Genomic DNA, 14,554 nt, shown 5'->3' on the forward strand with positions numbered 1-14,554 from the left:
TATCTACCCTCGCTTTCATTAGAAAAAAAAATAAACATGTATAGATACAGAGACTCCATTAATGCCATAACGGTACTTTTGGAGTGCGTCATACGCCTATCCGACTGAGGAATTATCAAAAATACTACGAAATCGAATATTTACAGCCGCCACCTTACACTGTTTACAGGGATTTGGTATCCTATCCTGCCAATACAATTTTTTGCACACAGCAAGAAATATCGGTATTGCTCTGTCTCTTTGGCCCTGACGAAGCCTTATGCGAAATGCGTTGGCTCATTGGGATCATCAAACCGAATGTCATCAGATACTCCTTGCGTCAACATCAGCTTGAAGCATGTATTTCTCCTGCTATAGGGAATATATTTCTGTGCTGCGCTTTTTATTCTTGTGGTGAATATATGGGGGACCCCTTTTCTTTGTCCCTCATTTATACACATTTTTTTTAATGTACTAATAAATTGATTTATTTTATATAGTTGTATCCTGGTTTTCCTTCTCCCAATTGGCCTTATAAACCCCTACTTTTTCTTTATCCTTGGTTTTGTATAATATTTTTGGGGCATGGGCCGACCTACACAGTAATTTTTCTCAACAATTGAAACCAGTACATGGTCTGACCACCCTATGGTGTGGATCTTGGCTTGATAGACTTTCGTCAATGTCGGTAGATCTGCAAGGAAAATGTCTTACGAGAATAGAGTTTGTGTGGATTCGAATAGTAGGAATAATCCCTTTCGGTAGGATTCAAGCAGCGCCGTATGTCGTACAGTTCCACGGCAAGTAGAAGGGGTTGGAGTGTAGAACTTGAGGTGGGAAACTTGGCAGATATATCCAATGCAATGTCCGTCACTGTGTTAAAGTCCCCACACAGTAGCAGGAGGCCTTTGCGGACTCTCTGGACTGTCTTCAGCAGAGACCAGATACAGGGAATAGGTTTTTTGTTTGGGGCGTACAAGTTCACCAAGGTAGTTGTGGTATTGTTTATGTCGCAGATCAGGATAATGAATCTCCCCCTTGGATCCAGGACATGATCATGGTGAGCAAAGGCTACTGAATTACTGACCGCTATCATAGTTCCACATTTTATTTTACCTCTGCATTTGCCATGTAGATGTGAGGGAAGGATTTATGGGTACAATTAGGAGGGTTTGCGGCTTTTAAATGCATTTCTTGAACACAAATGGCGTCCCCATGCAAAGTCTTGGCTTCTTGCCACAAAGCGTTCCTCTTGTTGGGGCTTCTAAGCCCATGAGCATTCAGAGATATCATTTTTAAGCCCATTGGTCATGGAGGGATATGCATAGAAGTTGGTCGATATGAACTGTACCAGTGCCAAAAAGGTAAAACACAGTACTTGCCCAAAAGTTGAAACCAGGAAGGTGGATGTCAGGGTGAGTTGCTTGGAGATACTCAACAATTTCACATCTGCATAGGGGTGAGAAGAGTCTTTTCAGCAGTGTCGGCGGTACCCATTGACAGCTAGAAACTTGAAAACAAAAAGGTAAGTAAAAAACAAAGAAACAGATTAAAAAAAAGTGAGAAGATTCTCAGTGAATGATTGATGCCGTTGTCAGGGTTCGTACAGTCCTTGAAAACCCGGAAAAGTTTTGGAATTTGGAGATGACACTTTCCAGGCCTGGAAAGGTCATGAAAACTTAGGATTCCACTAAGGTTTTGGAAAAGTCATGGAAATATATACTGGGGGGGAGTGGATGCTTAAAGTTTAATTTATTTTTTTATTCAGTAATGTTTAATAAATTGCCAGTGCCACATACTATTTGCCTTCCGGGTCCGCGGTATGCCCGTGCGCTGTCACTGGCCAGCAGCAGCCGAGGAGATGATCGTGAACCAATCACTGGCGGCGGGGAGGGCCGACCGTGGTTTGCCTGGATGTGACTGGCCAGCAGCAGCAAACCAATCACAGGCAGCGGAAGCGTCACTGGAGGGCGCATGAACATGATGATGATGCGGAAGGGGGTGGTAACCGTTTCGGTTACCCCCCCCCCCCGCGTCATCACGTTCATGCGGCCGGAGATTAGACAGGTGGAGGCGCTGCAGCTCGACATCAGCCATGTTTGTTGTGGGCAGGAAGTGGGGCTGTCATCTGAGCAGAACTTTCAGAATTTTCCTTCTTGTGGCTTCCTTTGGCTCTTCTAAGAAGTGGGAGCTGTCACCTGTCTTGTCCACATTCTGAGTGCAGGACCTGGAAAGTCACCAAGCATTTCCATACTTCTGCTGGGCACACAACACAGGCCATACAACTGATCACCCCACACAGGGCAGATGACGCTGGGGACAACACGCTGGGCGCACAACCCGTCACACCATTGTGGGCACATGACACAGTACACAAAACTCTAGGTACTCCACTGTGGGTATACTACTCTGGGTACATCACGTTGGGCATGCGACTGATCATATCACACTGGGCACATGAGTCTGGGTACACCCCTTTGTGGGCACACAAGTCTGGACACATGACACAATACACACAGCTCTGGGTACATCACACTGGGCATACCACTGTGGACACACGGCTGGGTACAACAGCTCCCCACAGTGCTGTTCATCTCCCCCCCCCCCCCCCATGCTTTCTGGCTCCCCCAGTGCTCTCCAGCTCCCTGGCTCCACCCTCAGTGATTTACAGTTCCCCCCAGACAGTGCTCTCCAGTGCCCCCCCCCCTCCACCTGTGCTCTCCATCCCCCTGGTTTTCCATGCCCCCCCCTGCGCCTTCCAACCCCCCTGCAATGCTTTCCATTCCAAACCCCCCCTTAATTCTCTCCAGTCCCCGCCCCCCCCCCGTGCCCTTCAGCTCCTCCAGTGCTCTCTGCTTCCCCTATGCTCTTCTATCATGTCTGCAGTCTCCGACCTTCTTTTGTATCATGTCCGCAGCCTCTTACTACCTCCTGTATCATGTCCGCAGCCTCTGACCACCTCCTGTATCATTTCCGCAGCCTCTGACCACCTCCTGTATCATGTCCGCAGCCTCTGACCACCTCCTGTATCATGTCTGCAGTCTCTGACCACCTCCTGTATCATGTCTGCAGTCTCTGACCACCTCCTTTATCATGTACGCAGCCTCTGACCTTCTGCTGTATCATGTCCGCTAAATGTACAGTGTGTGTCTTAAAACGTTTGACATTTCGGACATGGGAGAGGCAGCGCTGTCTAGCCACGCTAAAGGTGCAAAGCACCAGTCTGCGGCTGCGTGCTTGACAGCTTCCAATCCGATCGCTGGCTTTTTCACCCGTGCGCCTGAAGTGACACCGGCTCCCAGCTGCGGCAGCGGTGCTTCCATCTCATCCAGTGTAAAACAAGGGACCATTTTGAGTCACGCTGTATCCAGAAACGAAACCCTAACTGCAGAGATACTGTACACTACAAAGATTGTCATTTATTTTAGTAAAAATATGCTGGGTGTGACATGGATTTTCTTCTTATTTACGTGAAGTCATGGAAAAGTCATGGAATTTTATTGGTGAAAATGTGTATGAACCCTGCGTTGTATACTAAGGGGAACACGCTCGTTGGAGCACCATTCAAACAGTGGTACCAGAGTGCACCAAAACAGCTTAATAAAAGTGCAGGGTGGCACCAGAAAGGTTGGGAGAAACAGTTCTCTTTCTCACTCACTGATTTTCAAGGAGGAACGGCCAGGAGGGAGTTGTCCATCCGTTGGTAATAAGCCCCATTGCTTGTCGAAGCAAATGCTTTCCTGCACTGATGAGATTGTGTAAGTGCGACTCTCCTATGTTACCAGACGTTTAGCCGGGAACCCCTAACAGAAGGTTATCCTGTTGTTATGGTATAGCTTGGTCAACGAGGACAGCTGTTTGCACGCTTGCATCGTATGGCGCGACAGATCGGCATAGAGTGTAATGCCTTGGTACGGGTCAGGCAGTGGGGAGTGCTTCCTAGAAAATTACATCATGGCATCTTTAACGTGGTGAAATTGGATGCGGGCGATTACATCTCTAGGCACTTCATTAGGTATTTTGCCGCGGTTTAGGGAGTCTATGTGCCCTATCCACTAAAACGTCTCGTTCGGGCAGATCCGGAAGTAGTGCGGAGATAAGGCAGTGAACATAAGTGCGCAACTCAGGGGGGTGAACTGTCTCCGCGACCCCCATTTTCACATTGTTTCTGCGTGAGCTTTCCTCCTTATCTGCGATTTTTACCAATTTTTTGCTCATCCACCAATTCATTATGCGCTGACGCAAATTCGCCCATTTTCGTTTCAACATGATGGATCCTCTCTCCCACACCATCTACATCTGCTCTAATTTGTATAATCATGGTCAGCATATCCCTATGCAGAGAACCTCGCAGGGATTCTAGCATATCCTTCATTGCTGTATCAGATATAGGTTGCCCCGCAGTGGGTTAATCTTCTATAAATTCAATAATGTCCCTGGTGGAATCAGCAGACCTGTCCTCTTTAAATGCTCACCTGTGTATTTGTGAGCCGTGGATGACTTTGAGAGTCCATTCACACTAGCACGACTTGTCAGGCGACTTGTGTGCCCTCAAGTCGCCCCAAGTCGCTTGTCATAACAAATGCAATGTAAATGTAATAACCGGGGATTGTGTGCCCGCACTTATAGTGGTGGGCCACGTTTTTGGCGGTCTTAAAGAGACACTGCCCAATTATTTTAAAAAGTGTAACATGGAGTCCCTGGATACTATTTTGCCTGCAGAACCCCTGGGAGCGATTGCAGCAGGACCTTCTGGTTCTCAGTCTCAGCCAGAGATTGCATTTTTTTTTTTTTTTTTTTTGCAAAATTTGATGTCTAAGGTAGATTTTGTCATTGCTAGTGCTGCCAGCCACAAACTCCCTTCGCCCCCACCTCCATCTGCATGGTCTTCGAAATCTGAGATAAATATGGCCGCTGCAGACCACCCTGAGGCGTCAGTGTCGCATTCTGACGGTGAAGAGGACCTGTCCTCAGCCGCCGTGCGGGAACCCGCTTTGGGGAAGCTCTGATAGTTTCAGTGCGGGAAGCTTTAAAATTTTCTGATAAACCCACAGCGCCGGTTACGCAGGTGTCTTTTGGCTCCCGAAAATCTGGCAAGGTGTGCCCTTGCCCAAAATTGTTTCATACTGTTGCGGATGAACAATGGGGGCGCATTAAGCACATGTTAGTGGTGCCTAAGCGTTTTGCACGCTGTTACCCCTTTGTGGAGGCAGTGTCAACTAGGTGGACTGTACCACAAAAAGTTGATTCCCTGGTGTCCAGGTTGAATAAAGCGACTCTGGTACCGGTGGAAGAGTCTCCAACTTTGGCGGACCCCGTGGATAGATGGGTGGAATCCTTGTCCCGCCATTTACACGTGGTAGCGGGTAACATATTAAAGACTACCCTTTGTGAATGTTTTGGTAGCGCAGACTGCTACGGAATGGGTGAAGTTACTTAAAATAGGCAACCAAAAAAGGACTTGACAAAGTGCATGCACGCGAAACATGTAGTCACGTCAACCAGAAGCTTGAGTTCCACGCCAGTTTTCAGGAACATTTTCAAGGGTTTTATTAAGACCTCTTCAGCATGCACAGGAAGGAAGGCAAGGTGCGTCCCATCCTGGATCTCAAGGCCCTGAACCATTTTGTGCGGTTACAGAACGGCGGTGGCATCGCTGCTCCAGGGAGACTTTTTGTCTCTGGCTTTAACGACATAGCTGTTGAAAGCCATATGTTGAGAGATGGAGGTCTTTTTGACTCTGTGATTCCTATGTTGTTGAAGGCTAGGAAGTTGTCTCCTAGAAAGATATATCATCGTACCTGGAAGTCGTATATTTCATGGTGTGAATCTCAGTAGGTGCACCCTCGCTTGTTTTTGATAGCTAGGGTCTTGGCCTTTCTGCAGAAAGGAGTTGAACAGCGGTTGGCTTTGGGCACTATCAAAGGCCAAGTGTTGGCTTTGGCTATATATTTCCAACACCCGTTAGCTATGCATGCTTTGATTCGTACCTATATACAGGGAGTGCGCCATATGGCTCCTCTGAGAAGGTCCCCATTACCTCCGTAATAATCTGGTGTTATCTGTTCTTCAAAAGCCTCCCTTTGAGAACATTCAAGAGATGTCTCTGCTTTCGTTGTCCCAGAAGGTTGCCTTCTTGGTGGCTATCACTTCCGCTCGCAGAGTATCTGAACTGGCGGTGTTGTCCTGCCGCTCACCTTATCTGGTGATACACAGGGATAAAGTGGTACTTCGACCTAATCAGTCGTTTCTTCCTAAGGTTGTTTCTGTGTTGCCTTCACTCTGCCCTAAGCCCAAACATTCTAAGGATTTGCGTTGCACTCTTTAGATGTGGTTCGAGCGATCAGGGTCTATCTGGAGTCCAATTAATCTTTTAGAAAATCAGATGGTCTTTTTATCCTTAACGAAGGATCTCGTAAGGGATTGGCTGCGTCTGCAGCGACCATATCCAGATGGATCAGGCAGACGGTAGTTCAGGCTTATTCACTGAAGGGTCAAGTTCCTCCTTTCCCGGTGAAGGCTCATTCTACGAGAGCGCTGAGTGCCTCTTGAGCTTTTCGCCATCAGGCTTTGGTGCGGCAAGTCTGCAAGGCGGCAACTTGGTCGTCTGTGCATACATTTACAAAATTCTGCAAAGTAGATGTGCTGGCATCTTTGAATGCTTCCTTTGTCTGCATGATTTTGCAGGCTGCTCTTTAAAGAGAACTGTTTTTTTTTGTTTCTCTTTGAGGGTGTATTGCGTTTTCAGGGTGAGTTCCAGTTGTTGCTGGTTGAGCTCCATGTTACCTGGTTAGCTAAGTTTAGCCTTTGGGGAGTTACATTTCTGTTTGCATTGTCTTCCCAACCCTTCCCACTGCTTTGGGACATCCCTATAGTCTCTGACTAGATGGAGCTGCGTCTGTCGATGAACGTTAGAGAAAACTGGATTTTTGTAAGAACTTACTGTAAAATCCTTTTCTCTGAAGTTCATCAACAGACGCAGCACCTGCCCCTCTACTTCTGAGTGAATGAGTTTTTTTTCTATTCTAAACACTGCTTGCAAGTAAACTCTTTGATGATAGCAGGGTGTGTGGGGTTTTGCCTGCAGGGACAGCCCCCATTGGTGTGATTAAGCTTTTTTCCTGCCTAGTGTGTATTCCTGATAGGTGGAGCATAACCCTATAGTCTCTGACTAGATGGAGCTGTGTCTGTCGATGAACTTCAGAGAAAAGGATTTTATGGAAAGTTCTTACAAAATCCAGTTATATAGAATAGAAAAACTGCAAAATATTGCAAAACAATATGGAGTTATTAATTTAAGATGACCAATGTAATTATTATTAAGTTATTCATTTGAAGTGGCCAAAGTATTTATATACACAAACAAAATAAAAAGTGTAACTGCGAGTGTCAGCCTTTTAAGCATGATTAAAACCAAAAATGTTTGAGGAAAAAAAATAAAAAATTATGTCTCTATGCTCTAGAACAGAAATAAAATTTATAAAAAGACACAACACCAAATGCCACAGACTTAATGGGAGCTTATTAGCAATCAGTTTGTTACTGTGTACCATCAATGTTTTAAAGCTGTGTGCCATCTGTATATTTATTAATCAATGTATATGATGAGAAATATATAAATTGATCCTACCTTTGTATGACTATTGTGACAGTACTAACCGTCACTATGAGTGAAAGACAGATAATTAATGGTTTGGATTGCTTGAAGTGGGACAGTAATATTTGTCAAACATATCTTCATCTAGAAATATGAAGATTTAATACCACCTTACACAATGAATTCCTAGTGCATGTCTGTGAGAGAGACACAGACTGTCATTGGCAGACTTCCCTATTGTTTGTGTATTGGGAGGGAATGCGGATTGTGCCTGTCTCATTGTTAAATGTTAAAGACCTAACATTGTTCTGTCTGCAAGATAAGCTTATTATGGGATGTATATGTGGATTGGCTGCTAAGGTGGAGGGGGGATTGTTCCACAGTGTATATCTTTGTGTATACTGTATGGGAGTGTAAAACTCTGTTTTCATTGGATTGTGAATGTCAGGGCCTGTTTTCAACAATGTCCATCTGGGCGGTAAACTTGTGGGGGAAAACTGTATAAAAGTATTTTTCTTGCTCAATAAAGTTGAGTTATACTTCACCCTCAATCCAGAGTCCTGTCTCTTATTGGGGGGGAATCAGCTACAAGGGATTGCTATGTTCTTCATACTCCCTTGGATAATCACTAAGCTCTTGTAAGAGCTTGTTCCTGTTCCTGCTTCACTCTCTGGAGCAAGGGAGGTTTACCCACTGGAACCTGGAGCCTTGTTGTAGGTCCAGGGTGGGTAGGAGACAGCGATTACCCTAACCAAGCTGCAGCGGTTCGAGGGGTCTGAATTGGTTATGGTGTCTGGTGGAGTGCTTAGAGCCCTCGGGAAGCTCTAGGAGCATCCGTCAATGGAGGTGCCCGGTCGGGGTGCCGGTTGATCCATTACAACTATCCTAAACATGCATGGTGCATAAAAAAGGTATTATAGATAGGAGAGAAAATAATAAAGGATAAAAATAGAAGGTGAATGGAAAAAGTAGAAGGGATTGGATTGAAACATTATAAAGAGCAAAGCACATGTACTCATAATAGTGGTTAATGTCCCATTTAAAATTCAGACTTCTAGGTGTACAAGTGTCCAGTTTAAAAAAAAATACCTCCCTCCTACACAGGAGGGAGAATCGGTCGCCACCATAGACAGTTCGATCTATCTTCTCAACAATTTGGACTCTAAAAGATTGTCTATTCTGTTGATGGAGAGGTAAAATGTCTATTTAGACTAGTATTTTTGTTGATCCGGATATCAGAGAAATGGTCCCTTATTCTGTCACTTAAACTAGTTCTATCCACATATTGGATGTTTCATAGATTTGCAGGTGACTAAGTATATAACAAAATTGGTGTGGCAATTGACCAACTGTGTAATGCCAGTGGAAAAACCATTGGAACATAAAATAATGTTATGGGGGTCTCCTAAATGAATGCAGCAAGAATACCGCGCTGTCCCACATCTTTAACCACTTTACCCCCAGCCACTGTGCTGCTACTGTGGCACAGTGGCTCGTTCCGGTCCAGCGACGTAGACCTACGTCGCTGGACTCCTCCCCCTGTAGGCGGCGCTCGTGCGCTGCCGGAGCCGCTCTCCCGCTGTTTTCAGTCACAGCGGGAGTCGGGCCAGGGGAGGAGCAGCGGCGATCGCCGCTGCTCTGCACCGATCGTCGGGGAATCCAGTTTGGAGATCCGCCCGCCTGTGTAAACAGAGCGGGCGGATCTCCTAAGTGACAGGGACTGACAGATCGGAGTGTTCAGCATAGCTGAACAGCCGATCTGTCCTTCTGTCACTCAGTCACCTCCCCCCCCACACGTCAGTAAGCACCAGGCATACATTAACCCCTCCCTCTCCAATAAAATTAACCCCTTCACTGCCAGTGTAATTTTTACAGTAACCGTGCATATTTATAGCACTGATTACTGTAGTAATGTCACTGGTACCCCCAAAAGTGTCAAAAATGTCAGTCAAGGGTCCGATCTGTCCGCCGCAATGTCGCAGTCCCGCAAAAAAAATCGCAGATCGCCGCCATTACGCGTTAAAAAAAAAAAAACACCAAAAATGACAGAAATCTTTCCCGTAGTTAGTAAACGCAATAACTTTTGCGCAAACCAATCAAAATACGATTATCGTGATTTTTTTTACCAAACATAGGTAGCAGAAAACAAATTGGCCAAAAATGTGAAAAAAAATGATTTTTACATTTTTTTGGGGGGGGATTTCATATAAAAAAATGTTAAAAATATTGTTATTTTTTTGTTTATAGCGCAAAAAGTAAAAAGCGCACAGGTGATCAAATACCACCAAAAGAAAGCTCTGTTTGTGGGAAAAAAAGGACGTAAATTTCGTTTGGGTGCGGCGTTGCACGACCGCGCAATTGTCAGTTAAAGTCGCACAGCGCCGAATCGCAAAAAGTGGCCTGGACGTAAGACAGCAAAATCCTCCGGTGGTAAAGTGGTTAAAGACGAGTGGTATTTAAAATGGTAGTAAAGTAATTTATTATAAAACTCGCTGGCAGGCAGGATTTGCATAAAAGAGGAGACAAAGTCGTGACGCTCAAGCGTATGACACCACGCGTATAGGGGGCGAAGATTTCGACGGACAAGCGGCGATTTCACAGCACGGCTCCTCATCATATACATTATTGCCTGTATGGTCCGCACAAGCCCGATTGTGCCCTATTATGTGATTGACATTTTTTATACTTTAATAAAGGGTTGAATTGCAGTGAGCACTTAGATCTCTTGCAACTTTTTTTCATGTCCATCGATTGTGCTGAGCCGGAGACATTAGCAGCCCAGCAATTGGCATCCTGTGGTCCGGATTCACCTCTATTAAGGATTTATTTCTTCCTTTTTACTCAGTTGAGGTGAGAGGCCATCTTGTGGCTAGTGGTGGTGGTGTTTTTGAGCACATTGTGGATGGAGACCCCTATCAAGCACTTTATGTATTAAGTTTACATTTTTGACTCTCTTGGGTTGGACTTGTGTATGTATATGTATATATATATATATATATATATATATATATATATATATATATATATATATTTTATGCACTTCATTGAGACCCCTTTTCTTTATTCATGCACTTTTGGATAATGTGAGATGTATATATATTAATTCTATGTACATCGCAAGAAGCACCTTGTCACTTTATGGTTTATGAAGCACTTTACATTGATTGTTTTTATATAGCGCTGTACTTTTACATCTTATATATATATATATATATATATATATATATATATATATATATATATATATATATATAGTAGAGAGTCAGCTTGGGTCAGGCTGAAGAGAGGGTTAATTGTAGAGAGCAGGTAGCTGTCTGAAAGTGTCAGTGGAGGTGTTTGCTAATGCCCCATACACACGTGCAGATTATCTGCAGACTTTTGTCTGCAGACTTACCAAAACCATATAATATGAGGTCAAACCTAAACACTTTCAATTTGTATGCAATCCGGCAGGCCCTTGCACTACATAGAAAAGGTAAGTCTGCAGACAAAAGTCTGCAGATAATCTGCACGTGTGTATGGGGCATAAGAGTGAGGAGACATCAGCAAGCTGAGAGGGAAGCGCCATTGCGGTGTCTGTGACCTGTACTGGGTGAGCTAAGCCTTATGAGAGACTGTAGCTCTGGTTAGAGGTATCTAAAATTTGCCTTTAAGCCTGCTTGCTGTGCTTTACTCCTCTGTGGATTTGTGTTACAAGACAAGACTGTTGTTTCTTCTGCTTGTTTTGCCTTTGCTGAGTAAAAGCATATTTAATTTCACTGGACTGTCTCTTGAGCAGGCTGTTCACCCCTCTGATCTCCTACTATATATATAGTCACCTTAATCGAGAACATTTGTAACCCCATGACATCCAGTGCAGTGGTCTAGGTTTGTACTAGTTTTCACAACTGACAGTGTAAACCCAGTAAAGGGCCTATTTTCAGCATCTTTTCTTCTGACAACACCATTTTTTTTTTTTTTTTTAAGGTATGTTAGAAAATAAGATGTCAGTTGAGCTGTTTGATGTCAAATCAGCAAGTGTGAAGAGCATTAACAGCATTCTGGTTAACAATAATGTCGCTGCTTTCATACCTTGGTAAGTCTCTCTTTTCCTTTTGTGAATCCTAGTTGTTTAACCACTTACCTACTGGGCACTTTTACACCCTTCATGCCCAGGCCAATTTTCAGCTTTCAGAGCTGTCGCACTTTGAATGAAAATTGTGTGATCATGCAAACACTGTACCCAAACACATATTTTTATAATTTTTCTTTTGTTTATGGACGGACACAGCTCCAGAATCTTCTTGAACATTTGGATATGCTGCCCCCCTACAGGAGTGGGACACTAGGCAGGAAAAAGCTTTACCACACCTTTGGGGCAGTCCTAGGGGCTAAACTCTCACTTCCTACTATATGTCTTCAGTTTTTTTTTTTTCTGCTTAGTCAGGAGTGAGGACTTAGTTTCTTGCTGGGATCTCTGATCCTAGCATTTTTTACCTTTTTTATACCAAACTTTTTTTATTTTTTTATTTGCTGTTCCTGTGAGAAATACAATCAATTGCCGGACTGGGCAACAGACTGGATATCCTAGATACTTACTGTCTTCCCAGTCTGGCCAGCAAGTGCAACCCCTCCTTAGCTCCACGCTACGTTGGTCGCGGCATAGCCCCACTGGACAGGGGCTGGCCGACGAGTTAAACGCCTCGTGAGGACGCAACGCCTTGCACGCGGCCCTGGTCACAACCTGAGTCACAGCGTGCCTCTATCCCCCAGAACCCCCATTCCAAGATAATGCACTGGTCTGCCTGGAGCAGTGCCCGCACGGTCCCAAACTGCGGTGAGTAGCGTCCCCCCTCCCTTCTGGTTTTTTTTCGGCTGGTGGGAACCATGAGTGCCCTTCCCTCCCTCATGTCGCTCCCCTTTTAATCAGGGTCCCTCTGTGCACCACCCCCCATTCACCGATGCCTAGACCCCCAGGGTCGCTGATTTTGGGGGTGATTGTCTCTTGCATGGCCCCCCTTACTGTTCAAGTGTACCTGAGGTCGCCGCTATATTGCCGTTGATGACTGCATGTATATTAGGTGGTCATGTTTGTGTAGTCCGGCAGCCAAATTCTTGTAGTTTCCTATTACTATCAAACAGCGGCAAGCTTTTTGAAGCCTATGGAGCGGTGAATAGATGGTGGGCCTCTAGTGGCAGTTCCTGTACTTCTTCTTTCTCTTTTATCACCACACTGCGTGCAGCCTTGCTCTCTGGCTCTGCGTCTGAGTTGGGGGTGGTGAGTCCCTGTGGGTGCTAAACAACTCCCTCTCTCTGCTATGTGTATTTGGTTTGCTTTGACTTGTGGTGCTCTGGTGCAGCGGTGGAGGGAATTGTGAACAGCAATTTTTACACTTTTTGATGGCGGTCCCCAGGTTAACCATGGAGTCCCTGAAGCACGTGTCCTCACCTGACCCCCTCTGAGGCTGTGAGGCCTTCTTGGTCCCAGTCCGCTTTGTCTGTTATGAGGGTGGTCCTGCAGTCAATGGTGTCCAAACTAGATGTGGCCCTCCAAAATGGGATGAACAAAAAGTGTTTTCCGCCTTCACCTGCATCCTCTGTCTCATTTAAAGAAACTGACAGTTCCACCTGTGGTGGACTCGCAGGTTTCCAGTTTGAATAAAGCCACCCTTCTCCCGGTGTAGGACTCTCCGTCCTTCAAGGACCCTTTTGACAAGAGAGCTGAATCTTTGATTTGATACCTTTTTTCCATGGCCAGTTCTATTCTGGGTCCGCTTTTTGTCATAACTTTGGTTTCCCAGACCTTAACTGAATGGGCTAAGCTCCTGCACCAGGATTTGGAAGGGGGAGAACCTCTTTCTGACCTAGAAGGGCTGGCGGACCAGTTGGTCCAGGGGTTGCAGTATATCTGTGATGCTTCTCTGGATGCAGCTCCCCTAGCCTGTAGGGTGTCTGTTACAGCGGTGTCTCTTTGCCGCATTATATGGCTAGAATACTGGTCTGCGGACACGGCTTCCAAGAAAGTATTGACTGATCTCCCTTTTGTAGGAGACCGCTTGGTCGGAGCTTCCATGGAAGATATCATTAAGGGTCTTGCTGGAGAGAAGAGTACTCTGTTTCCACTGACTTCAAGGAGAAGAGAGTCTCGTCACAAATGTGGCTCTTTCTTCTCGGCCCATAAGTGCTCTTTTTGTTCCTCAGGATCTAAGGACCAGGGATCAAATTCCGCCCGTAACCCCGCTGAGAGTTCCAAGAGGCCCTTGCCTGGTAATTTGAGAGCTTGCTCCTTAAGGACCACAGACAAGCCTGCTTTTGCCATTAGCTGCGCCCTCACCAGTATCTGGCTTTTTTCTGGAGCCGTGGACCTCCTTGATTCAAGACAAATGGATCCACAAGTTGATTTGTTCCGGTTTCAAGATCGAGTTCCGATCCTTTCCTTTGGGAAGGTTTTTCCCTTCCAACCTGCGTTTGGCCCCAGTTCAAGTACAAGGTCTTCTTTGGGCGGTACATGATCTGCTTTCACAAGGGGTCTTTGTACCGGTTTCAGAATCGTAACGCTTTCAGGGGTTTTATTCAAACTTATTTATTGTTCCCAGGAAGGAAGGCAAGGTCCGTCCAATTCTGGTCCTCAAAGCCTTGAACCGCTTTGTGCGGGTTCCGAAATTTTAAATGGAGTCCATTCGCACGGTATTGGCAGCCCTTCATCAGGGATCTCCTGGCACCGATCGATATCAAGGACGCTTACCTTCATATCCCGATATATGTTGGGCATCAGCCTTTCCTTCGCTTTGCCGTGGACGAGGAGCACTATCAATTTGTGGCATTACTCTTTGGTCTCGCCTCGGCTCCTCGGGTGTTCACATAAGTTTTGGCCCCGGTGTTAGAATTGCTAAGGCAGAAGGGGGGATGCGTTTCTGGTGTACTTGGAAAAACTTCTTCTGTGAGCAGAGTCTCCAAATGCCTTAAAAGACAGTCTTGACATTTTGGTGCAAACTCTTC

The 14,554-nt window shown here is 45.5% G+C and overlaps 1 protein-coding gene across 1 annotated transcript in view; it reads left to right on the forward strand.

Moving 5' to 3' along the window:
• Positions 1–266: 266 nt before the first annotated feature.
• The window catches only part of LOC309548216 (RING finger protein 17-like), a gene marked incomplete at both ends in the record, with an annotated part of 356,308 nt that continues 342,020 nt past the window's right edge, over positions 267–14,554 (forward strand). Inside the window, 2 exons of the mRNA XM_082248170.1 lie at positions 267–339; positions 11,543–11,651. Of these exons, the coding sequence (XP_082104296.1) occupies positions 267–339; positions 11,543–11,651 (182 nt within the window). The remainder of the gene's footprint in view (positions 340–11,542; positions 11,652–14,554) is intronic.

Source organism: Pelophylax lessonae (genome assembly GCF_965119305.1).
Source record: "Pelophylax lessonae genome assembly, chromosome: 2".
Classification (NCBI taxonomy): Eukaryota; Metazoa; Chordata; class Amphibia; order Anura; family Ranidae; genus Pelophylax; species Pelophylax lessonae.